Below are 25856 nucleotides of genomic sequence, written 5' to 3' on the forward strand. Positions count from 1 at the left end.
TTGTCTCTGTGAGTGCAAAATTAATAACAAAAAATCTTGCTAACCTGAAAAAGACATTTTTTCCACTCTAAAGTCTATATATTCTTTGTTCACAAGGCATAAAATTTAAAACTGTATGTACTTGAACCAAAAGTATACTTAAATATCAAATAAAATTTCCTCAGCAGAAATCAAGTCTGTTTCTTTTTTTACTGCATTTATTTGTGGTAACTAAGTATATATAAAATAAACAGAATAAACATTAAAAGTTGTTTCAAAGTGAAGTAAGCAGAATTTTCTATGAATCCGACTTCCCATCCGTTGTTGTTCCTCTGTGCAATGCTACTGCTAAAACTGGATTCCAATTTTTAATGAATTTCAAGTTCAGATTCTGTAGTCTAAAAGGGGTTAAAAATCACAGCTCTTTGCTTTACCTGTGAATTCTCTATGGGAAACACAGGGGTATAAACTGAAATGCTAGCTACTTACCGTAGTCTGCGTATTCATTAATATATTGATTTGATACGATCCTGCCAATTTTGAGCTTATGATCATACTTAAACTCCATTTCACTAACATGGTTTTTAGGCTATGAACCACACTGACAGTATTTAATTAAATATCCATGACTGAAAACCATAATTTTATCAACAGTATTTCTGGGACTTGGCTTTTCTATTTAAATGCAATAGTAAAGCAAGTAGTTTTATTATGATCTGGCAGAACGGGTGGGATATGAGGGAAATACCTAAAGCAGCTAAAAGAGGGAATAGAAAGTAATTTCCTCTTTTTCCTCTTCCCATGTCTGAAAGGAGACCACAGCACAACAGCACTATGCAGGTTTCCCTACAACAGCCAAAATTCAGCAGCAGGTCATAGTTACTAAACACACACAATTACCAAGATACGCTATTATAACCTTTTTTTATAAGTAGCATACAAGTTATTTACCCTTCTGCACCTGCAAAACCGATGAGCGGCACCATCTGATTGGTATTTCATGGAAAACATGGATTTTATTCCAACTCCAAAAAATTATCACAGAGCACGAGTGACACAACTCACGGTCTTCTCTCAAAGAGAAAATATCCCATAATACATCTTCACAAAATAAACAATATATGTTTCTACCCCTAGCCCTTCTTCCTCCCGGCAGACAGACTCAGCGTGCGGTTCCTGAGGAATTAGTTGTACAAGAACTCCCCTGCTGACAGCAAAATGCCAAATGCACGTCCTGCGCATGTAATGTGTCTGACATTTCCACATCTCACCAGGTTAACGTTTCTGACAAGTGCTTAAAATATATATATTTTAAAAATGTCTGTTTACTGCTACCTTCCTATCTTCATTTTATAATACTTTATAATGTTAGCTTACTCGTGAAGCCACCTCCACATTTGTCTGTTAAACAGAAGTTACAGTATTTTGAGTGCTGAATGCATTTTTGGAATTCAATGGGTATATTTCCATCGATACGCTACATAAAATGTGCAAAAATTATCTTCCTCATACACAACAGAACTGTTGAAAACTGAAAAGAACCAACATGATAGATAAATTTAACAGGGTCAGCAGGAAAAATGTTTTAACACTCTTTCTTCTTTAGTGTTGTTACTCTTTGCAGCAGGAGATCTTGGAAAAATCTACGAAATTGTCAACCATCAGAGCAATTTCCTTCCTCCTTCTATTTTTCCCTATGCCAGTGCAGATCCCCTGGCTTTTACAAACCAAATACAGGTCCGGCATAGGCACAGGATCAGTGCACCAGCTGCAGTTGTAGTTGAGTCACTGTAACAGTTTTTCATAGGGAGCCCTATATATCTGCAGCACTAAACCAAGATTTGTGCTATTTCATAGAAAGCTACAGTATCTTCAACATTTTGTTCATATTTTAGACAACCAGGACCAGAAACTTAACTGTGTCTAGTCATCTTTAAATTTAAATCATTTGGGGTCTTCAATTCTCACAAGAAACTTTGACATAGTTTTATAAAACTGGATGTAATAGATTTTGTGTTCAGCTGCCAAGCAGCCACATGACTCCGCACACAACGGACATCCACCGCACCACAGGAACTGAGTTTATCCAACGTGCCTAAAGAGACCTCGGCTGGATGCGTAGATTCATGGAAAAGCATGCTGGTACATACACACACATAATGCATACACACACACTTGCATGTATTTCTATATACTCTTCAATTCATATTTGCAATATTTTTTCCTCATTAAATATACATTTTTATCTCAATAGGTATTGTCATGGTTTTATGGTATTGACAATGAAAATAACAAGTCAATGATGGTAACGAAACTACGATTTTGGAATGAGATTTGTCAATTACTATAATTTTTGTTAGAATTTGAATAATTCAACATATCTCTGTAACATGCAAGAACCCATAAAGATGAAGCAGAGAAAAACAGAGGCATTCTAAACTCGGCTACAGAATACCTGCACCATTCCGTAAAGGCATTTTTCTTTTCTCTACTGTCAGTTTAGTACTTTAAAACTTTGCCAGCCTCAGAGCACGATAAAACAGTAACCCTTCTGCACTTCCTTGGCATTCAGTCGAGGTCCCTCTAAAACCTGAGGCACAGCAACCCTGCAGGAGCCAGGCTGAGCGCCGGGTGCCCTGCACAGCTCCGCTGGCCCACCCAGCCGCTACCGCCCCAGCACACATCACAAACCCAGAGGTACCAGGAGGATACACTGCCGCCAAAATATTTTTTGCTCAGACTGAAGTCACTGAATTTGAAAACACTCCTCATGAATCACAAAGGAAATGAAATACTGTCCTACTTAACAGCAGATAATCAAGTGCCATGACCTTACGGATAGAAGCTCTGCCTGGTGCATGATAATGGCTGCAGGAACGGGTACATCTGGAGAAAAGAAGTCTGACGTATTTGCATTCTTACACTGAACAAGGTTAATAACATTCATTTACCAAAATAAATACTTGCTTCTGTCTTATAAATGTGTTCACATACTAGGGAAAATGTAACCATGTAACCAATGAATTCCTAAGACATCAAAATGACCGGGTGTTGATCTCTACACAAGTACTTCAAACATTCACACACTAGCATTGTTACTTGCAGAAGACGAAAACTGAAATTGTTTCATGGGTGTTTTCTTATAAATTTTGCTATCATTAGCCTCCTACTGTACTTAACACCCCCCAAAACAAGTTATGATACATGACATAATCTTTGTTGTGCAAGTAATTCATTTTCTTTTTTTATCATTCTTAATCGTCACTATGAGGTTGACCAGGTGCCAGATACTACACTAATGGGTGTAGTACTGCAATCATTTTTGTCTTATTTTGCACAGTTCTGAATGTGGCATAATATTGCCACATTGGAAGTGTAACGTTACAATAAATATCACATCTGCAAAGGAGTGATTTTGCCCATCACAGGATTCTCAGGAGCTAAAAACACACCACTCTCCCTCTAGCCCCTACTTTTCTTTTGAATATCAAGGCACACATTTCAGATAAGGCTCAGATGGAAAATTGATTTTCTGCAATTTAAGTTCTGTCCTTGTGTCCTTCACGCCATCATCTCAGTTTGAGTAATATCATTCCTTGCCATGTAATCACATCTTTATTAAAGCATTACTGTAAATATTACATTGCTTTGCTAACTGCATATTAAATTGTTCCATTTTGTTACAAAGTTTTTAAAACCTAAAGAATTTCTTAACTCTCATCTAGCTAACAGATTGAACCGTGACTGTGTAACAGATTGAGATCTCCATAACGGGTGATCACATCAAAAATCCTCTGGAAGTCTGCTACCCCTTAAAGGAACTATTTGAGATGCAGGGGAATACAGTTATGAGGGAGAGAAAGAGAAAAGGAAACTAGTGGATTCAGTAAAAGAAAGGCACACTTTATGTCAGATAACCAGATTTGCTGACAAGGGAGCACAAAGACACAGAGGAGAAAAGTTCTGACTAATTTATTTATTGTAACCAGAGGACGATAAAGAGTACCTGTCTGCTTGATTTAGGGATTAGTGCGAAAAGCTTGAGCTTATCTGATTCAGAAAATGTCTTACATCAGACACAGAAAACTTTTGTGCTGTGCCCCTATAAAATTCTAACAACACTGACCATTGAACAGAAGGGAACTAAAAAGATGGTAACTGACTACCATGTGAAATATCAAATTTGCCAACTGCTAGGGAGTCCTGAAAACAGGGAGTAATGAAACACTTGGTTCATTGGGATGCATCAGAAAATCTTTGGCCAGGTCAGTGGTGAATTTTTAAGCTTTACATTCTGGAACTATTGAACAATAGATCAATAGCTCACAAGAGGCTGTAGAACTGGTAATAAAAAAAAGGCTGAGAAAGAACGCTCTGGGCACTTCTATTGCTTATATAGTGTTTAAGTATATGCTGTATAGTGTGAAGCATCATCAGTCAGGCACAGGAACGTCAGTTTCAACAACAACAACAACAAGCGGGTGAACACCTGATACATTTAGAGATACAGGTTACCAACACCTCCAAACTACTGTAATTAAGAAGCAGAGCAAGGAAGACAGTTGTCTGCATGCATGGCATTCAGCTTACGGAATCGGAACAAGGTTTACATAAAGGTTTCACCAAGTGATATGTTTAAATAAAAACGAGAAATCAATTAAAAAAAAAGCAACAGCAACAAGAAAAACCAACAACAAAAACAGCACATCCGTAAGAGGAGAAAAATGCATATTACACACAATTCTCAGGGTTCCTTCTTGATGTTTTTACTGTGCTTGATGAAACCAAGGCCGCCCAAACTGCCCAAAATCACATCACAGAACTAATCATGAAGTCTGAAAACAAACAAACCTTTAATATGCCTCTAACACACAGTTCTTCCTTTTTCCACATACAGCAAGACCATCATTTCCAAAACTCCTCCAATGTGACAACACGATGGTAATCTAATTTAACCAAACTATTCTCTTTCCCGGAATGAAATGCCACTTTTCTTCCCTCTTTAATGTCCATTTCACACAACTTCATTCTTAATGAGACTGATCCATATGTTTTTGCTCCTGAATATTGTGTTCAGTTAATGGAAAATTGTGTAACACTATAAAAACCTTCCATTATTTGTTCCAGTCAGCTCTGCATTCTCCTCAATAGCTGCTGTAACTGCTACTTTCAACCAAATGTCCCGCATCCAACTCGTTCTACTTCTGAAGTCAGCCCTCCCATGAACTCAAGTTTACTGACACGCCATCAGCATGCAGATCCCTTTTCCTTCATTTCCTCCCTCCTTGTTGCATTGTACATGTATACAAAACAAGACAAAAAACAACATACATCAAGGACTCGCCCAGGCAGTCTGCAGCAAAGCACTGTACACTAACTGACGCATCAAAACTACCATTTAGGTTATTAGTTAACAATTAAACTTTCAAATATTTGCTTTGCTGATTACTAACAAATCAACAAATGCTCATTACCCAAAAGAAGCAAGTTTACATCATTGTTTACTTCTGCCGGTTCTTATTTTCAGTTACTAATCAATGAACAAAATTATGTATATTAACTAATCAGGGTTGGGTATTTATTTTTCGATAAAAATCAGGTCTAAGAATAATATAAAAGTAACTACATTTATGAGAAATGTGTGTAAGCGTAGACACACGCTGTGAAAATATTACAAAGTTCAATGAAATTACTAGCTTCTCTTCTAATGTAAAATAGCTTAATGACTTTTTTGATTTCAGTGGAGACTCCTGTGGCTCAAACAAGTCGCTCTGGCAGCCAGACAAGAACAGGGTGTTGTTGGGTCTCAGATAAACCCCGTTTCCATGACAGGCCACCTCGTGCCAGCAGAACAGCGGCACAGAGAGGTGTGGCACAGAAGGGCCTTAAGCACCACGAGAGAGCATAAGGCTGGAAAATATCCACTGCTATCAGGCACCCTGCATAGATGCTAGCAGTTTGTGGCTAGCTTGCTCACAAAGCAATGCTGAGGAGCCCTTCTGGTTTCACTAATACTCCTCATTTTTTTTCTAATGTATCTCGTGGCTCAGTAAGCAAAACATACAGCAGGGCACAGGAGCTCAAACAATTGATTCCAAAACCTTTGCAAGCAGCATGCATGAAAGTAGTTTTATTTAGGTTATGGTGAACAAGGCCAACAATTTCTGTCCAGTTTTATTTTGGTGAACACCCAGTAAATTCATCGATCACTGAAGAATGTCTCATGGCTATTGTTACTTCAGTTTTCTCTTCCATCCCTTCCCCATCTGATTTGATTTCTCCCAAACATACTAGCTCACTGTGGTCTAAATGACAGTATTTATCTTGGCCAATTTTTTTTTTTTTTTTTTTTTTGTTTCTTTAGCAACCTATACCTCTGATAGGATTTACAAAAACAATTTCCTTTTCCATATTCTGTGTCCTTGACAAAAAGAATACATCTTCTTTTCTCAAAAGGCTCAACATCATTATTCAAATATCACATCTTACAAAATTCCCTTGTTTCAGGCATGGGAATAAAAATTAGGGCTGGAAGTTGAAGAATTTCTTCTAGAGGGTGAAAATATGCATCATTTCACAATTAAAACCCCTCACAACCTCACTGCTTGGGGCTGCGGTAATCCTACACTAACTATAACTACTCATTTCAATGAACAGGAAAAGCAATGAGAAACAATAAGACCATGAAATATGCCATGAAGAGCCATACTAAATCCCAAGAGCCAAGAAAATCTTAACACAAGGGTGAAGAACACGCAATTCAGCCAGCTTTCCAGTTTGGACTTCCCGTGGACATAATTCCTCTCTTGGATAACACATTCCACAGGTACATGTAGGCATGCATTTCAGCTGTTTTGGACAGGACACACAGAGAATGTACCAGCTGCCTTTTGCTGTCTAACAAGAAATAGGCAATTTTTCTCAGAATCCTGTTATAATCAGGTATATAAAGTAACACCTCCAATACAGAACTTAACACAATGCGAAAGAGGAAAACATTTCATTACAGGAAAGGAACAGTCTTCTGAATCACAGCCCAACATTACTCTCCACTGCAAATTTCCACAAAACATTCTGAGACAAAAACTGTGTTTCCTTGCAGGCAGCCTGCCAGGCTCGTAACACAATTGTTACTGCTGGCCTGCCCCACACCTTGCAGATTTACTAAATACATGCAGTGCCAAAAAAAGATCAGCCAGTTCTCTGCAATACAACACAGGTGGTATGGGAGGATTTGCATACTGTTAATCACATACAAAATAATTTCTACTATTTTAAATCTTATTCAGCTATGAAACTGATATCATATTGTGAGGAAATGCAACTCTTGTTAGAATTAGCAATAGGGCTCCATAACAAGTCTGCCTTTAAGGTCTGCCAGCCTGAGCAAATGCAACTGATTATCATCTGACACCTTCATAAAATTTAACAAATGCAGAAGTTGAACTACTGCTATCTCATATGCAAGAGATTACTTTGTGAGGAAATAAGGTGGTTTACAAGATCATTTCTGGGAAATACTGGAAATTTGGAATATAGGTGTCACCTACATAGTTTGCTTCAAAAGTAAAGCTTCCTATTTATTTCCATGAGAAAACTACAACGGATACAAGGAGCACAATAACACTGTTTGATAGAGTGAATTCTCAGCTACAAAACACTATTCTTCAACATAGTCACCACTATGTGACTATGCATTTTCATAGAATCATAGAATCCCCAAGGCTGGAAAAGACCTACAAGATCATCCAGTTCAACCATCCACTTATCACCAATAGTACCCACTCAATCATGTCCATCAGTACAACACCTAAACTTTTCTCAAACACCTCCAAGGTCGGTGACTCCACCACCTCCCTGGGCAGCCTATTCCAGTGCCTGACCACTCTCTTCAGAGAAAAAGTACTTGCTAATGTCCAACCTTAACCTCCCCTGGCACAACTTGAGGCCATTCCTTCTAGTCCTATCACTGGTTACATGGGAGAAGAGGCCAACCTCCACCTCACCACAACCTCCCTTAAGGTAGCTTTAGCAAGCAATAAGGTCTCCCCTGAGCCTCCTCTTCTCCAGACTGAACAATCCCAGCTCCCTCAGCCGCTCCTCATAAGCCCTGTGCTCCAGACCCCTCACAGCTTCGTTGCCCTTCTCTGGACACACTCCAGGGCCTCGACGTCTTTCTTGCAGTGAGAGGCCCAAAACTGAACACAGTACTCGAGGTGCGGCCTCACCAGTGCTGAGTACAGAGGGACGATCACTTCCCTGCTCCTCCTGGCAACACTATTTCTGACACAAGCCAGGATGCCAATGGCCTTCTTGGCCACCTGGGCACACTGCTGGCTCATGTTCAGCTGAGTGTCGAACAGTAACCCCACGTCCATTTCCTCTACACAGTCTTCCAGCCACTCTGCCCCAAGCCTGTATCATTGTCTGAGGCTGATGACCAAGAGCTTGCATGCAGCACTCATAACAATCTGTACCAGTGGAGGTGCCCACTGTTGCTGTTGCCACTGCTGAAATTTACCACCTACCACCTCATTATGCTCACACCCACTGTTTGGTCTCCATAAATATTTAGCAAGCATCATCGAATGTCACTGGGTGCCATTTTTTTCCACATGGAGGAATTCAATTCCACACCTTCGCTCCATATGCACTTCCATGTCAGACCCCCTTTTGTCAGAATGCCCCTCCGCTGCCATCTGACACATGGCAACAAAACGTAATGCAATATCAGTGGGAAAGTTCAACCTCTACTGCCATCCCGCCAACATCTACCTCTGACTTCATGAGCCAATGTAATAAAATAGCATGCATTACTTTCAGAATAGCCCTCATACTTCAGCACAGAGGGTGTCTACACCTTTACTACTTGTGCCACTGGAACATCCTGCAGTGATACAATGGACCAAGCAATGATCTGGATTTTGAATGGATCTAAAGCTCTGAAAATGACATCAAAAGGCCTAGAAGAATAAGTGTCTACACTCAGGTCAAGAACATTATGATTCTGGGAAATGAATTTTCAGGGCTTGTACAATTATCTTCCTTCTATGCCACAGAGTTAGACAGAGTTACATAAAATCATAGAACAATACTGGTTAAAAAGGACCTCTTCTCAAGTTAACTCTGTCCAACCCACAGATCTCATAATTAAATAAATAATTCTTAGAAAAATCCACATTTTGTAGACTTTCTGGTACCTGAAATAGGTGGAGGAACAGAAACATATGAGCTACCTTTGCTACTGACTACATCAGGGATCTACACTAGTTCTCAAAAGTGTACCAAATCCTCTCATCCATGCAGACAAACAATATGTAGTCTTCTCTCTCTCTCTCTCTCTCTCTCTCTCTCTCTCTCTCTCTCTCCCCCCACTGTTTAGACAAATTATACAATGTACTTTTACATGAATAATGCAAATTATTTCTAGAACTTCTTAAAAATTTTTATTAACTGAAACCTTTGTGAAATAGATGACAGCAAGACACAGTATTCAAGTGACTCCAGCATCACAGCTTCAGGAACCAGAATAAATGTTTCTCTTTGCCAGACCTGGCACATTCATAACTTATTTGTAAATTGGGAAGACTGCTTCAAAGCTCTCCCATTCAGTGATGAAATCACACTCTCCTGGTAACCCCAAGCATGTCGTATATCTCTGTCAGAACAAAGTCCTCAATGAACAATAAAGCAAAATACCACCACTATTCTTTAGCAAGAAATCTGCCAGTATTCCTGTGCTCCGTACTTTCCCACACATATGAAAGAAACAGCTGACACTTCAACATAATAAAGTAACTTGAATACTGATTTTAAAATAAAGACCTGCCTCTCTGTTATTCTTACTTTTTTGGGAATTCTTGTATGTTAAATAATGTCTTCAATTTTTGTTTATTGCTATCTAGTTGCAAATACTGCATTTCTTGAAGAAGATGAGTATTGAATAACAAGTTAAATTTACTAAATACTAAGATTTTCTTGACTTCAGATTTCTTTTTCCTTAGAAAAAAAAAAAAACAATGAAACAGTAATAGAATAATTTATCACATCAATTTACTGAAATATATGCTGCTTAGGCCAACACAGATCAGCAGATGCACTGCTGCATGAAGTACTCTCTCCTGCTATCACTTACATGGTAAAATTTATACCATATCAAGACAGAAATTAAAAGTGGGATTGAACTATCCTGCCAAGCCTTGAAATTCTAGGGTTTCAGATGTTTAAGAATACACAAGTTCAGAAGATTATTAAAATTGCATTTATACAGAATGCATTTATCTGTCAAAAGCCAACTGATGCAACATGATAAGAATATTTTAAATGGCAACATCCTAGAAAAAAATAATCAAAACACTGCCTAGGATATGTAAAAGAACAAAATATGCTACACAACATCACTAATACAATTGAGTGCGAGCAGCTCAGTGCTACATAAGAAAGCTGTGAACTAATCTACAATTTGAAGTAGAATAAACCAATATCCGAGCTAAATTGCTCCTGAGGCAAAGCTCGTAGATTGAAACTCTAAACTTAAACATAAATAGCAGCACACTATACATAAACACAAAATCTCTTTTATTAGAAGTCCAGTAGCATTTATTTTAGATGTACATGACAAGTGAAGGTGATGCTGCGTGCAGTGCAAAATACTTTCATCCAAGTTGCAGAACTTATATCTATGCAAATAAGACAAAGTTCAAAATCAGCACTACACCTTTCCCTGCATGTACTAGCTATGACACAAAAACCTGAATGACCAATGCCTTCTTCCACTCAAGAACAATGGGGGCCTTCCAAAAACAACACAAAAGAACATCAAGAAATACAAAGCTTAAATTCAAAGTCTTCGCTTTGAGTAAGCAGATATGATCCTCTAATCTTACCATACAAACAACATAGCAGAATACTTGTAATTTAAAACTTTTTCCAGAAGAGGTCTCAAGCTGTCAAAGCTTAATTAGCTTAGTAAAGAAAAACAACAACTACAACTACAACAAAACAAAACAAAGAGAAAGTTCTGCCAAAGAAAACCATATTCTGACCCAGATACAGAAAAAAAGTCACCTCGTGGTAACTGGCAGCTAGTTAAGACACATGGAAACCAAATATCACAAGCTTCAGAGGCTTCTGGAACACCAAAAAACAGTACATATAAAACTATATTAGCAAGCATTACACAGGAAGGATAGATACTGTCCTTCAAAACGCTGAGGAACATCCTACTGATCTACATGCTTTACTTTATACCCATCTCAAAGAACCATGTATATATACTCAGCTAAAAAACTAACAGAACATAGAACTACTGCTTAAAGCAATGTACAAACTACTTGCTTTCACCAAGTCCTGTTCACTTTTGATTAATTTTCATGTTTAGTCTAGCAATTGAGTCCCTTAATTGGCTGATTAGAATCCGATACAAAGTATACACTGGACTTCTTCCGAGCAAATACTTCAGTTTATTGAGAAAGACATCATGTTGAAACAGCTGCCAGATTATGTTTAATGCTTAGTTTACTCACCTATATCTTACTTCGTGAGTGTTTAGCTTGGATTGATGATACACTAAACCTCAACACGGTCACTCAGGAAAGCACAACTTACGTTGCAGTACAGATTTACAGTGGCAAAGTACTGGAAAGGCACACAATTTTGTTAGGTGTATGAAAATATTTCATAAAGCACATATACATCTTGATTGTTTCAAAATGCAAATTCTTTGCCAGAGTTTATTTTTCACGTCAGAGTGCTCACAATTGTTAGGATACCAAACTGACCTAGGATATCAACTAACAAAACTGCCCACAACAGGCATTCTAATAAAGACACTGTGACATGACCTTACCATGGATTTTGTTCTCCACCTTCAGGGATAGCATTATAAGGGGAGATTGTTTCACCAACCCAGGCAAATATGCTGTCATTGCTCTTAACGGTTTCCTTCCATGTTTATGAAAGCCAGTGCACTGAGCCTATCACAAGTATCTAACAAAGATCCTGTTGAACAGTTGAAGATGTGTGAAATTTGATCCTTACAGACTGTTTAGTTAAAATTTCATTGTCTATTACAAACATTTAACTTCCAGAAATATCTGAAAACTGAGTGAATTCATGCAATGGTGTACTAAGAAAACCACTTGTTTTCATACCAATAAGGAAATATTCAAAGCCAAACATTGTCTCTCTATTCCAAAGTTGTAAAGGAAAAACAGCTTCCAAACAATGTAACTTTAATACCTCTTGAATCTTATCCTCTGATGTAATGTGCATAAGAAAACATTTACCTCTAAGCCCATAAGTTCAAATACTACTTAAAGATTAAGAATTAACCGTGTAGTGAACCACAGCCCTATGTTTGCTAGCACTAGTAAGTACTTGCTTGCAAGATGCACTGCCTGGAGAGGAGTAAAAGTGACAGCTGAGTTTTACTAGGAGAATATAGCTATGAGATGACACAGTGGAGACTAAAAATGCAAGACAAAATTGAAAAAAAATCACTCTAATAATCAAAAATTTAATAACTGACATTTACTAAGATGTGAATTATCATACTGGATTAATTTAACCTATATCCCTCAAAATGAAATGCAACTTAATTACCCTATAACGCCACAGACAACCATACTCATCACCTATGAGGAAGAAGAACCATACTGTTACTCTGGACTAATGAGAAGAAGGTGACAATGACTCTGTTCAAAAGTTAACACCATTATGGGAATTTATCATCAGTTAAATTAGATATGCTTTTCCATCAGAGATTACAGAAGAATGGAATTCATTGCATGCATCTACAGAAGAATTTTTTTCAGCATAGTACACATTCCCTGCTAAAAAAAAAAAACAGTCATCTATATTCTTCTATTATATGATACCATTTCATTTCAAGAGTAGTACCTGCATTTACTACTCTAAGCAAAGCAAGGAAAAGAGGAAGAGAGAGTTGTTCCAGGCACGGGTTCACACAGTACACCTGAGCACAAGTAAGATTAGTGTTTCTGAGAAGAAATCAAAAAATAAAATTAAAAAAGCTATACTGTTTCTACAGCTTCACTTTCCTGTGAAGGATCACAAAGAACTGTGCCATATTACAACAGATGATAGATCAATATTAAGATAATGACACAGGGTTATTACAGTCTTGCACATTACAGTAAGCAAGAAAAAAAGACCTTCTATGCATATGGAACTTGAGAAAATGAAGGGATTGAGCATTTACTCTGAAAAGACCCACTGTATTAAATACTCTTACAAATTATTATTTGCCAATGAATTTTGCATTTCAACAAGCTTTGTTTCCTATCATTGTATGACCTATAATCTTTCAGCTGCACAAAACATCCACTGGCTATGCTCCTTTAGCTTCACAGTGGCTGTAGATATAAGTAGCCCAAGAACAGAAAGGCTGAAAGAAATCACTTTGTCTGTTACCCAGTAAGGAACTGTGTATCACTTGTCAGAGACCTCTTCACTGTGCCTGAAATCTTCTCAAATGAGTACCTCTTTCGATTACTGTTCTGCAAGCAGCTATGAAATACTCCTCATCTCCCATCTTTTATACACACTAGTTAGAGGGCTGAAGTCAACAGGAACCATGCTATGGATTTCAGCAACACAGAATTGTATGTATTATTCCACCAAATTTCCAAAATTTGGGGATAAATATAATAAAAGGATATAATTTTGTATTTGTAACATTATACACTACACAAGAGAAATCTAGGGGTTAATGGTTCAAATCTGACTTCATTTTCAACAATACATTGTTGTAACTGAAAAAGGCAAAAATATCTGACTGATATAAGTATACCATTATAAATACTAGTTGATGATAATGCCATAATACTTGTAGGAAACAGTTTTTGAGCACAAATCCAGAGTTCTGATGATATAAACTAAACCTGAGGAGCTGAACTATTGAGAGGGTTAGAATCTGAACAGCCTTCTAGTCTGCTTATGGTAATAAAAAGAGACTTAAACTTAAGCAGTATGGTAAAAAAAAAAAAAAAAAAAGGAGAAGAGGTCACTATGTCAAGAGAAGCGGCATAGCAATCTGTTCCATACTAATCCTGGAGGATCCCTGCTGTACTGTGTAGGGCATTTCTGGAAGTAACAGAACCTCAATGATGAGAGTTTCATAGAAGCCCTTGTAACAACTCAAAACCACTAACCTCAAAAAACTTACATATGGAGAAAAAAAAATAGAACGCATCTTTCAGACCTATAGATTATGTATGAATAATTTTCCATATATTCCAGTATTTACTTTATTCCTCAACAACTAGGAAACAGGGCTTGGAATAAATAATCCTACCTTTATTTTATTTTTGGTAGTTTTACTGGAAACACATTAAAAATATGTTATTAGAAACACAGCACAACTCTCCAGAGCTTGAAAATATTCTGCATTCTACCTCCAAGTTAGGTAACTACTTATTAAAGAAATTCTAGGACAACACCTAACTCCAAATCTCTGCAAGCTATCTCATTGCAAATGAGAAGTCAGGACTCTGCAATGCAGTCTACGGTGAAAAGGAAAAAGGTGCATTTCAGAGGGGACAGTCTCTCAGGAACCTCAATGTAATAGTGAATGAAAGATAAGAGATGACTCCTCAAACAGATCTCAGAAAAAAGTCTGAATCCCTAATACTATCCAATTCTTCTGGAAAAAAAAAGACTTAGCAGGAATTGCAGGAACTCACAGGCTAGATTCAATCACACAACTTCCATACAAAAGGACTACTCGCTTCAGTTATACAAATTCTGGTTAAGTCTGAGAAAAAAGAAGTGTGAATACTAAAGTAGATGTTTGTATAGTGAGAACTGGGAAGCTGAAGGAGCAGGTAATTTGATTGTCATGTAAAATGATGCTCAGAAGCCTGACTCCATCAAGGAATCAAATTTAGAACAACTTTTAAATTAACTTAGTTAAATAACCACAGACTAAGGAATTCAGGTAAGTATGCATATTCAGCAGATGAATTTTAAGAAGAGATTTTTCTATATTGAATTGTCAAGGAAAAAAGAGGTAGAAGCATTCTATAATTATGAAAGTTTTATCTTTCTAATAGAAAAAATTCAAGATTCATAACAGAAGTTTAAAATTCAGTCCTCAAAATATCTCCAATTACATTTTTACAGTGAAGCTAAATCATGGAGGAACGATCACATCAGGAAGATCTGAAGCTACAGCAGTGTCTGCACTCCAACGATCTACTCCAACAGACTGACCATGGAACTGTTCTAATCCCTTATCCTACCTTATTCCTACCTCATCTTTTCACTCTGGAGAGCTAATCCCTTTTGAAGTCCCACTGAACAGCTGAACTTCCCAACCAACATGCCAAGCTGTGTATCACCAGTTAAACCAGTTACAAACCAAGTGCTCTTGGTCTGGAAGGACTTCATATAAAATCCCTGAAGGAGAGTAGCAGCTTCTTAATTTATATAAAGCAGCTCAACTGCTTAGATCTTATTCTTTTCAACCCGGAGGTAATTTTGTCTGCATCAATCTTCACGTGTATTTACTACATATATACTTGTCATGCTTAAGACATTTCTGTCCTTTTCCATTGCTTCACATTCTGTTCTGACACAATTTGATTTCAACTACCACCACACATTTAGAAGAACACAAGTCAAATAGCATGGCAGTTTTTTTCTACTAATTAACCTTTGCGATGCTTTTCATATTTCTCTCACTCTACTACTTAACTAGATGCAGTAACCACTCTGACAGCCACACGTGCCTGAACTGACATACTGTTTCCTGACGCTGCAGACTTGACCAACTCTGAGCCACCTTAAAAGGAATGCCAATAACATGCATCACAGAAGTGATTTAGAAAATGAAGAAATCAATACAATAAATGCCAGTCCTATCCATCTTCCTTAGATCCATCAGTATCCAGAATAAACATACTTTCCTCATCTCATTTCTGCTTCTGCTGGCAGAATTTGAATACGTTATTCAAAGGCTTTATTACACGTAGAAGCACTTGCACTCATAAAAGTTCTGATCTTAATTTCCTGTTTTAGTCTTCATATTGTCCTGTATTCAGGAGACTGCTGATACAAACCGTAAATTTAGGCTACAGAAATGCAGGTGTATTAAAATATAGAGCTCATAATAAAAAATCAAAACAACAACAAAAAACCCAAATAACTTTTAATAAGACAGAGACCCACTTTTAAATGAAGCTACTTGCAAGTTTGATCCAAAGGATCCAAACCTTACTGCTAAGACTAGAAGACAAGGAGAAATCTGGCTGCAAGTGCTGCTCTGTTGTTAATTTTGACAGGGTACTTTTTAAAGGGAATGAGTCCTGACAGCAGCTAAAAGAAGAGATGTCTTTTATTATTCTTAATATATCAATTCTAGTGATTAAGAGAGGCATTTGGTAAATTAGAACATGTGGTTTAGCCTGTACTGTGTATTAAGCCACTGGAAGTTGCACAAGCTGCCTTTATGAAAGATGAACCAATATACTATATACATATATTATGTTTCCCCCAAATAATTGATATTATTCTTATGACATGACACAGAAACTCAAATTTCAGGATCAAATCACAGGGGCAAAAATTACAATTAATCTTGAGAATCATCAAACATCATTGAGTGGAAAGAGGGCAAAACTGTACTGATGTATTCCCTCCTAAAAATGAATATGTTACAGTGCTCAAAATAGGTTGAGGATTTTGCAAACTAGACAGACAACAGCTGGAGGCTTCTGGAATCCTAGAGAAAGAGGCCACCTGAATTCTTTTTAGTGGCAGAGCCCTTGGTCTTCCAACACACACTCAATTTTCCACTTCCAAATGCTATTTAATAATCAAATAAAAATCATGCTTTATTTAAAAAAGATTATGTCAATACATTTCCTTAAGCCCTTTTGGGATTTCCTGGCATTAACACCACATTCAATGATTTCATTAATCAGGACCAGGTATTTCAAGCCATGTGGGATCCGAGGCAACGTATTTTCAACTTCAGATTATAACTGAGAAAACAAAGCTTTTATTCAATTTTTTATTTTTATTTAATAAACCTGAGCATATACACCCTCAGAAAACCCTGAAGCATGTTCAGTCTATTGAACCTCTCCTCATAAAAGCTAAACAACTATATAGGAATCAAATATTAACGCCTAGTGATCCTGCTTAAGGAAATCAGTTTGGAAGACTTGTGAAAAAGTACTAGCAGACATCTGTAAATTTTACTGCCATGAGAAATAACGTGGATTTGGTTGAAAAAAGTCAACTCACTTGTACCAGTAAGGTTGTGGTTGTCAAGAAACGTGCTGCAGAAGTCTCAGCTTTTCACCACAGCTTATTATCCAAAGCAAATTTAATTCTTCAGATCCACGTCTTATCTGCTACCTACATTTTTATCAAAAATTTTGGCCTTTCTCTGATAACTTCTGAATGTAGTTACGCATTGTCACTGTAAAACCTTTAATACGAGGAACAGTTGATAAGATACAGTTTAAAATAATTTACTGTCATCATTTCCTTGTTCTTTATCTGTATTAAAAACATTATGTAATCAATTCTGTTTTTCTTCTTACTATTGCTCTTGACAGTATATAAATTTTTCTCTAGATGCAGATCTACGTTGGAAAAGCGTGTCATATATTCAGTTTATAATCCAAACTAAACAAAGCGATCATAAAAGCAAATCCACAAAGAAAGCAGTGCTTCTGATGCAAATGTTTCCTCCACTTTCACCCAACTAGTGGATATAAGAAAACCCAAATTAGGGATTTACATCATTACTACATAACAAAACAAAACAAAAAAAAAGAAAAAAAAACACATAAAACCAACAAGGACAACAACAAAAGAAAAGCAGTTTTTGTCTTTCGCTTAATTCCAGTTTCACAGCATACATATGGATATGAATAAGTAAGGGATTCTTCACCCTAACTTCTTGCACAGCAGCTTGAGGAAGGTTTCAGATTAACATAAATGATAATACACACACATAAGGGTATCTTTGAAAGACATTTGATAACTTGTAAATGTAATGTTTACAGAGATCAGGTCAAGTCAAAAGGTATTTAATATAAGTAGTTAAGTTCTGTAAATCTGTTTATGACTGCTTAAGGACATGAGATGACTTTAAATGCTCACTAATGTATACAGTGTACGTTTAGTGCAACTCATAGGAATTCCCATTCCAATTACTGTGCAGTCTGCGAAGACAAAAATGTACTAAATCAAGTCAGACTGCTTTATTTTCTTTGATTAGAACAGTTAACATTAATCATATATTGCTTCACGGATACCACTTTTCTACACATTCGCTGCAAAAATAAAAAGTAGAATGGAGTTTGAATAAAAGTACTGAAATAACTACAGGTACAGATGTTTACAAACACATTTCTATCAATATTTCCAAAGCAAGCAATCATGAGAAAGTAATTCAAACCTTTATTCATACTCAGTAAGTGCTTCAGGTCTCCCAACAAAAACAAGAGGAAGAATTTCTTTTAAAACCATTATGTGTTTTTTTCCCGGGTGTAATTTTCTGTTTATACTGTTTATAGTTTTACTTATATAACTTTCAAAACTCTTTGTGAAAACCATCAGAGGAGAATGATTTCAAGTCATTAAGCAGACCTGGGTGGCAGGAGGGGAAGACACTGGATTTATTTTTCCTTGAGATTTTCAGATTTTCAGACAGATAAGAAATTGGATTCATGCCACCGTGGAGTCCACCCTGTTTTTCCATGTACTAGGGAGTAAAATAGCCTAAGGATTTTTTCTAGGCTTTCCAAGCAACGGCTTTAATTTCAATTTCAAAATCTGTGAAATTAAATATCTACCCATCCATATGGAGACCCAGACATTTAGTCTCTTAGATTTATTAAACTCTATTTACGTTGATAATAGAATTGGGAGATACAATTTGGCACAGCAAACACAGGTTTAGCAGCCTAATTGCTTGGGTTTTGTACAGCAGATCACGTTAATGCTAAATGAGGATTTCCACAAGTCAGTCACTGCTGACTGAGAAGGAAAAGGTGGGACACACTGTGGTGATTTGGGAAGAAGCAGCTCTCCAGGGTCACAGGGCAGGAATCATCACACCAATCGGTCAACACAGGTGCACCAAGGGAAAAAAGAATGCCACAGCACAGACCGTCATGAATTACGCCTGTGTGTGCATAATCTGAGGACTCCAGACGATCACGCCTTGTCCCACAGCTCCATGGGGACAAGGAGGACAGGCCTTCACAGGATAGAGAGCTGCAGCTACTGTGAGCTAGTGAAGCAAACAAAATTCTGCTTGTACACGGAATTCCTTATAGTACAGTATTCATCTGGGCCTTGAGATAAAACTCATTATTCTGTTCAGCACTTGCAGCGACCACGCTGTACACTTTGCTCCCTTAAATATTCTCACATGTAAACAAACTTGGCACTGATTGCCCACAACACCTGAACCTGGTCTGACTTCACAGCCCTTGGTTCATGGGCCTTAGAGGAGTAAGAAAGCCATTGTGGAAAAATGGTCGCTTTGATAAAACAAGCACTAAGTGAAAAGCTTTCGATGATAACCAAGTATTTTGAAAGAATAACTGGATATTGAATATTTTAGATCCAGTATTACGATTAAAAAATAAATGAATCATCAGAGCTACATATTCTGTCAGTTCTTTTCAATAGTTTAATATTTCCTTCAATTTCTTTAAAGTTTTGTTATTGTTTTCCCTAAACTTATGTCCACATTTAATCACCACAAATGCACCTCCACCACACAGCAGATGTGTCATTAACTATTTCTGAAAAAAAGTGAAATAAAATCACCCAGCATGAGAATACTATGGAATAAGTCAACACTAGCAGATGGTGTTTATTTTGTCACTGCTTGTGTTAAAAATTCCCACCTATTTCATCAGTTTCTTTAAGGTGGAAGCCTCATGTAAAAAGTGAAAATGCTATTTTTTATAAGCTGTCACAGAACTCCTTAAAATATAACCGCTTGTTTTCATGGTTTCCAGTTTTCTAGGACATAGTGCAATACACGGGAGATGGGTTTGTAGAAATTTGACGTGATAGAGTGTTTTGCTAGTGGCTCAGTCTTTCAACACACAATCTGTTTTGTTTCTCAAGCAAATTTTGCAAATCCTTTAGTTCCAATACTGGTGTTTGCAAGACATATTCTGTAACAAGTGTTAAGTCTGTCCCTAGGAGGGGCACATGGTAGAACTATCAACTTGTTTTGTCCTAGGACCCAACTTACACAAGTTTTGGGGTTTTTTATTTTAAATATCCCCTTAAGAATTTCTCACATTCTTATTACATTATCACACACTTTTGGTTTAGACGATCTAGAAGATTATTTCTTAACAAAACAGCATGTTGCATGAAAAGCAATTCCACAATCTTGACTTGGCTACTTAAAGAAATCCTTGTTAAAATCCCATGCTAAAAACAGGTTTTGCTCATTTATTTTTCAAAGAATTTCCTTTGAAATGGAAAAATAAAATAGAAGAACTTTCCAAAATACAAACTTATGCAATCCTCAGTAAGACAAATTCACATTGGAAGCAGTGGAAACTAATTTCATCACTACTGTGATTTAAACAGAACTACTGACCCTAGAGATAAATACAATTTTGAACAAAGTAGAAGAACGTATTTGTACCTAAAGGTTACCGGACATTGGCATACTATTCGCACTGATGATTTTAAATGTCAAGCCATACAGAAATTAGACACATAAATCACATCTCTACATGACCAGTTGCATTTGTTTCTAAACATCACAAACACTGCAAGATAAAATCCAACCCCTTCTCTTCCTCCAGAAAAGGCATAATCTCTGTCATAACAGTTTGACTGATCATGTGCCAAAGTGCATGTGCAATTTACTTGCACATCATGGATTACCATAGGTTTTTGAGATACTTGCAACAACACAACAAATAGATAGCCTACTAAATATAGTCGTCCAAATCTCCTTTTGGTATTGGCAGGATTATACTTGTAGCAGAGTCTCAGGACTCTGTATTTAAGTCCAGATTTACACGTTCACAGTTTACTCGGGATCATTATGTGAAAACAAATAGCAAAGGTACTCAAACCACATTACAATGGCTGCAAAGTGAACGAAAAGATAGGAAATAGAAGAAGAAAGACTGCCAGGATAACCTCTGTTCCTGCATTATAATACTTTCTTGTAATTATCTGATTATATACGCAAGCCTTTCCCTCTACCCTCTAGGTCTCCTACTGCACTTAATGTTCACGCTGGCTTGCCCAAACTATAAAAGGAACAGATCCTTTTATCTTCATTAAAAAAATCCATCCTATTCAAATCATATCCTAAGCAGTGCATTATAACGTCCCTGGCTTTTATGTATTGCTCAGCATTACGCTATCTGAATGCTTTCAATGAATTAATGATTTTCACAATATTGTAAACTTACACAACACTACTTTACTAAAAAAGCCTGCCAAACCTAGAATCTTTTTTTTTTTTTTCTTTTTGGAATTCTGGATGCTATGAGATAGGTAAGATTTTTGTGTATTTCACAGAATCATAGATCATTTTGGGAGGGTTGGAAGGGACCTCACAGCTTGTCTAGTTCTGACCCTCCCCGCCATAGGCAGAGATATCTCCCACTAGACCAGGTTGCCCAATGCCCCAACCATCTTGGCCTTGAACACTTACAGGGATGGGTATTATTTATTAACAGTTGTTCCTCTCCCAGCAGAGAAGAAGTCATTGAGATTCTGCATGCTAGAAGGGACAACTTTTGTACAGGAAGTTTTTATCCTTTTTCCTTCCAAAGACTGAATGCAGAGCTGAAAACAATCATTCTGTCCTCCTGCCTGTGTTTCTGAAGCTCTATTTTAATACCCTTGTTCAGCACTTAACCTTTGTTCCAATCACTTGCTTAAAAAAACTCGTTTCATAGAATCATAGAATTAGCTAGGTTGGAAAAGACCTACAAGATCATCCAGTACAACCATTTTGCTCCAAATCAGCGGCATACTTCTCCTCCGCAAAGACTAAATAGATCAAGACATCTCAAATTTTGTTACAACACAGACCAAGCAAGCCCCCAACTAAATAAGCACACTGGATAACTGGATACCTTTAAAAGGAAAAAAATCCAAGGGCTATACTTATGGTGATACAGAGACTCCTCTTCTATTTACACAACATGCACACTGAAAGCTTTGTAACTCTATTTGGATGCATTCTCAGCCAGCTGAGGCTTAAAACCAAGGTTAGTGCCATCTGTCTGTTTTTGGCAGCATCTAGATTGATGTAAAATATCCTATGGCACTTTTAAAAAGACCAGAGTTAAAGCTTGGCTTTGGTCAGTTCCCTTGAATCACTAACATAATACAGTTGGCTGACATCAATGCCAGACAGAACACCTGTATCCATAAGCACAGTGCAACTTTCTTTAGAGGCAATGAACTACTTCACTTCCTATGTTAGGTATGTCCAAGTAATTAGATAAACATTAATGAAAATAAGTTCTGTTTTTTCTATTGCTTTTCTTAGTTCAATTATTTTGTTAAATGCACCTTACCACCAAGCTAGTGATTAGAACTAATACTACTGTCAAATATTTTTTATGTCTGCATAATTGGTAATAATATCCTCATGTTCTTTTTTATTTCCAGAGCCCTGAACAAACACAATGCTAAAAATTAAAAGCAAAACAGAAACTAAGCTTATTTTAATTGGGGAGGGAATCAGGTGCTCAAGGGAAAGAACAAAACCAAGGGGGAAAAAAAATTGATTAAAAGCACCAAGGTTTCAAACGAGAAAAGACACTGTTCACATGGATACAATTTATAAAACCTTTCTATGATCCTGGAAAATGCTCTCAAGTATTAGTGAGATCTAGTATAGCCGAAATATCATAACGCATTCATTTTAGCTGTGCCAAAATCACTTCTGCAACATCAATAATCACGAACACTTCAGACATGCAAAGTTATTTATCTGAACATTTCCATTCTTTATACAATTTCCAACTTTATTATGAACCATACAGATGCCATCTGGGGCAAATTTTACTATTACATATCAGAATTATGGAAACTAAAATCACCGAAAGCTCTGGCTCCCATTCTTCTAAGAAGCATGGAAAAACAAAAAGGGCCTTATTTCCAGTTTGAAAACATACTGAGCATTCTTGGGTTGTATGTATGAAAGGGTTGCAGATGCTCAGCACTTCCCAGACTTTAATGTAAGAAACTGTCTCAATATATGTTTCAGTCACTGTTTGAGATTCAAAGCATAATTCCATTCAGTAGATTTCACCAACAATCAAATTACTATGGAAAGAAGAGTATCAGGAAAAAAAAAAAAAGGAGTAGTGAGAAAAGTTTTTCATGTTTCATTTAAGTAAGCAGAATATTATTCCTGTTTAGGGCCCAAGTACAGCAAACCAATTACTTAAGTGCTTAAACAAGACACCAAAACGGAAGGGTATCTTACATGCATATACTAGGTCACAGCTGCAAAGGAAGAAGAGTATGAAATATCAGGATATGTCTCTCACCTCATTAGGCAGGCAAATATAGGGCAAAAACTGCAGTCTTGATGACAAAAGACCTCATAAAAACTAGTAACGTGCTGATACTATAAATTAGTATAGGTGTACATATCCAGTGAATTAAAACTATGTTTTGAATTCAGTAGGAAGGTGTCACCAAATCATTATTTTTGCAGTAAAATATAACACAGATTTAAGTTATTGTACCTTTTTGTTTTTTTTTTTTCTTTTCTTTTTTTCACCTTTTGGTGAGGAGGATATTGCCAGCAGTTTTACAGACATCCACCTCCTCCCAAGGGACTTTCGCCCGCAGGGAAACAACAAGGGGCAGGACAAGGTTGCAGCACTTCAGAAAAAGTTGTCAGTCAACTATTACATACAAAAGCAAAAACAACAAAAACCACTAGCAAAACGTAGTCCCTAAAACACAAAACATCAGTCCCACAGCAAGCATGACTGCCTAAATCTGTATATCGTGGATCAAAAATATACAAATCAAAATGAACACAGCTATTACTAAATCTCTCATTAAAGTCAGGTTTAAGAAACTCCGAAGCAATGTCCAGAACATGCAAGCTTTCAACAATGGAATAAAACATATCTAACTGCTCTTGTGAAAATACTGCCAAATACAGGTGCGATATTGTTTTTAACTCATGCCTGTTGTACCCAAATCTGGCAGCTCTTACACATCTTAGTTCATTTTTTCTCCATGAGGAAGCTCAGTCCTGTGAAGCACAATGTTAGAGCAGGGAAACTGCAGCTCCTTCCCCACCCACCGAAGACGTCCAAAACCAAAACTGCCCCAAGTTAGTTCAGTCAGGGAGGTAATATGCAAAAATGAAAGAGAAATAAATAGAGAGAGATGACTCTTATTCAGCAGAATATAAATACCCAGGAGGAAAAAAAAAAAGAAAAAAAATCCCACAATGCATAAAAAGCAGATAGTAGAACTAGAGTAATCACTGCAAACCCCACAAATTCTAAACTAGGATCTAAGTTCACAAGGAAAACAGATTAAGCAAGATAAAAACCTTACGTATTAGAGAGTTCTTTGTCTCAGCCAGCTGCTGCCAGCTTGTCTGTCTGTCTTTCAATTTCTCAGAAAGGTGTGTGTGAAAATCTAAATGAAATAAAACAAATACATTTTAGAGATGGCTCCTTCCATTCCATTCAGTTTTGGTGTAATACAGCCAATTGAATGGTTCACCTCCTCCCACCCAATATGTCTTTGCATATTTAAAAATAAATCACTCATTTTTTTTTTTTAAATTTTTATTTTTTATCTGGACACAGAGAATTTCACCTTTTTATTAACCACTCTTAGAGACGTACTGAGAAGTAGTACTACTGGTGAGATGTTGCTTTTCAGGAGGTACATATGCCCATTGTTCGTATCATTAACCATGAAAATGGGAAGTGGAGAACAATCTGTACACAGTACGTTAACATGAGGTCCGTGAGAATTTTCCCAACATGTTGTACAGTATGTTTTCAAGATCATAGTATGTTACTTTAGGTTTATTATCTATTAGTCCTATTAATCAATAGTGTCACATTTTGCATTTCTCTAAAATATAAGTTTAATTATCTGAAAGCAGACTCTTAGGACACGTTTGGAAAACAGACGCTTTCAGCTGCTAGAAATCACTTCTTACACATTTACTGCAGCAGCGCGTTGACTTTTACATTGATTATCAACAACACTGGGCTCGTTCTGCTATATCTCAACCAGATATGATCCAGTGGAAAGGCAGTGTTGAAAGGACAGCAACTGTTTTTCTTCATTGTATCATGAAACTCTCCAGCTTTAGGAAGCCAGATTTTAACACATGAAGAAAAAAATCTTACTTTAGCTTTAAGTCACCTTACTTTTTGGCGAAAAAGAACATATAAACAAAGCTTTTTGTTTTACAGCTAGTTAAAAAGTAGCTGGATTTTGGAAACGTGATGTAATTATAGAGACCCACTACATCTGAAAACCACAAAATTCATTGAAAAATATTATTCAATGTGGCAATAAAAAACAAGAGTTTCCAGAGATAGTAAACTGAAGTCACAAAACCTATTTTTATGCATTTACATGACTTTTCTTACACCAACAAGAAAGACAAGAACCCTAATAATTATTTCAGTTCTCATTTCTCACTGCTTTTAAGGCCTCTCTAGGGAATGATTCAACTTGATACATCTCAGGTCCAAATGCTTAATAATTTAGTAAGACAATAATTTAATTCTGCACCCAGATAAATATAAAAATATATATATGTTGTAATATATAATATATAAATAAATATAAAAATATAAATATGTTGTGTATATCACAGTAATATATTATAT

The 25856-nt window shown here is 36.7% G+C and overlaps 1 protein-coding gene across 15 annotated transcripts in view; it reads right to left on the reverse strand.

Annotated features, from left to right (window-relative positions):
* TENM2 (teneurin transmembrane protein 2) overlaps window positions 1-25856 on the reverse strand; it is a 616658-nt gene that overhangs the window by 260342 nt on the left and 330460 nt on the right. For 9 of the 15 annotated variants that reach the window (XM_021410395.1, XM_021410388.1, XM_021410392.1 and 6 more), the window contains one exon: window positions 24556-24639. The exons of the other annotated variants lie outside the window; for them this stretch is intronic. In XM_021410395.1, the coding sequence (XP_021266070.1) occupies window positions 24556-24639 (84 nt within the window). The remainder of the gene's footprint in view (window positions 1-24555; window positions 24640-25856) is intronic. 15 annotated transcript variants of the gene reach the window in all.

This window comes from Numida meleagris, chromosome 12 (genome assembly GCF_002078875.1).
Source record: "Numida meleagris isolate 19003 breed g44 Domestic line chromosome 12, NumMel1.0, whole genome shotgun sequence".
NCBI lineage: Eukaryota > Metazoa > Chordata > Aves > Galliformes > Numididae > Numida > Numida meleagris.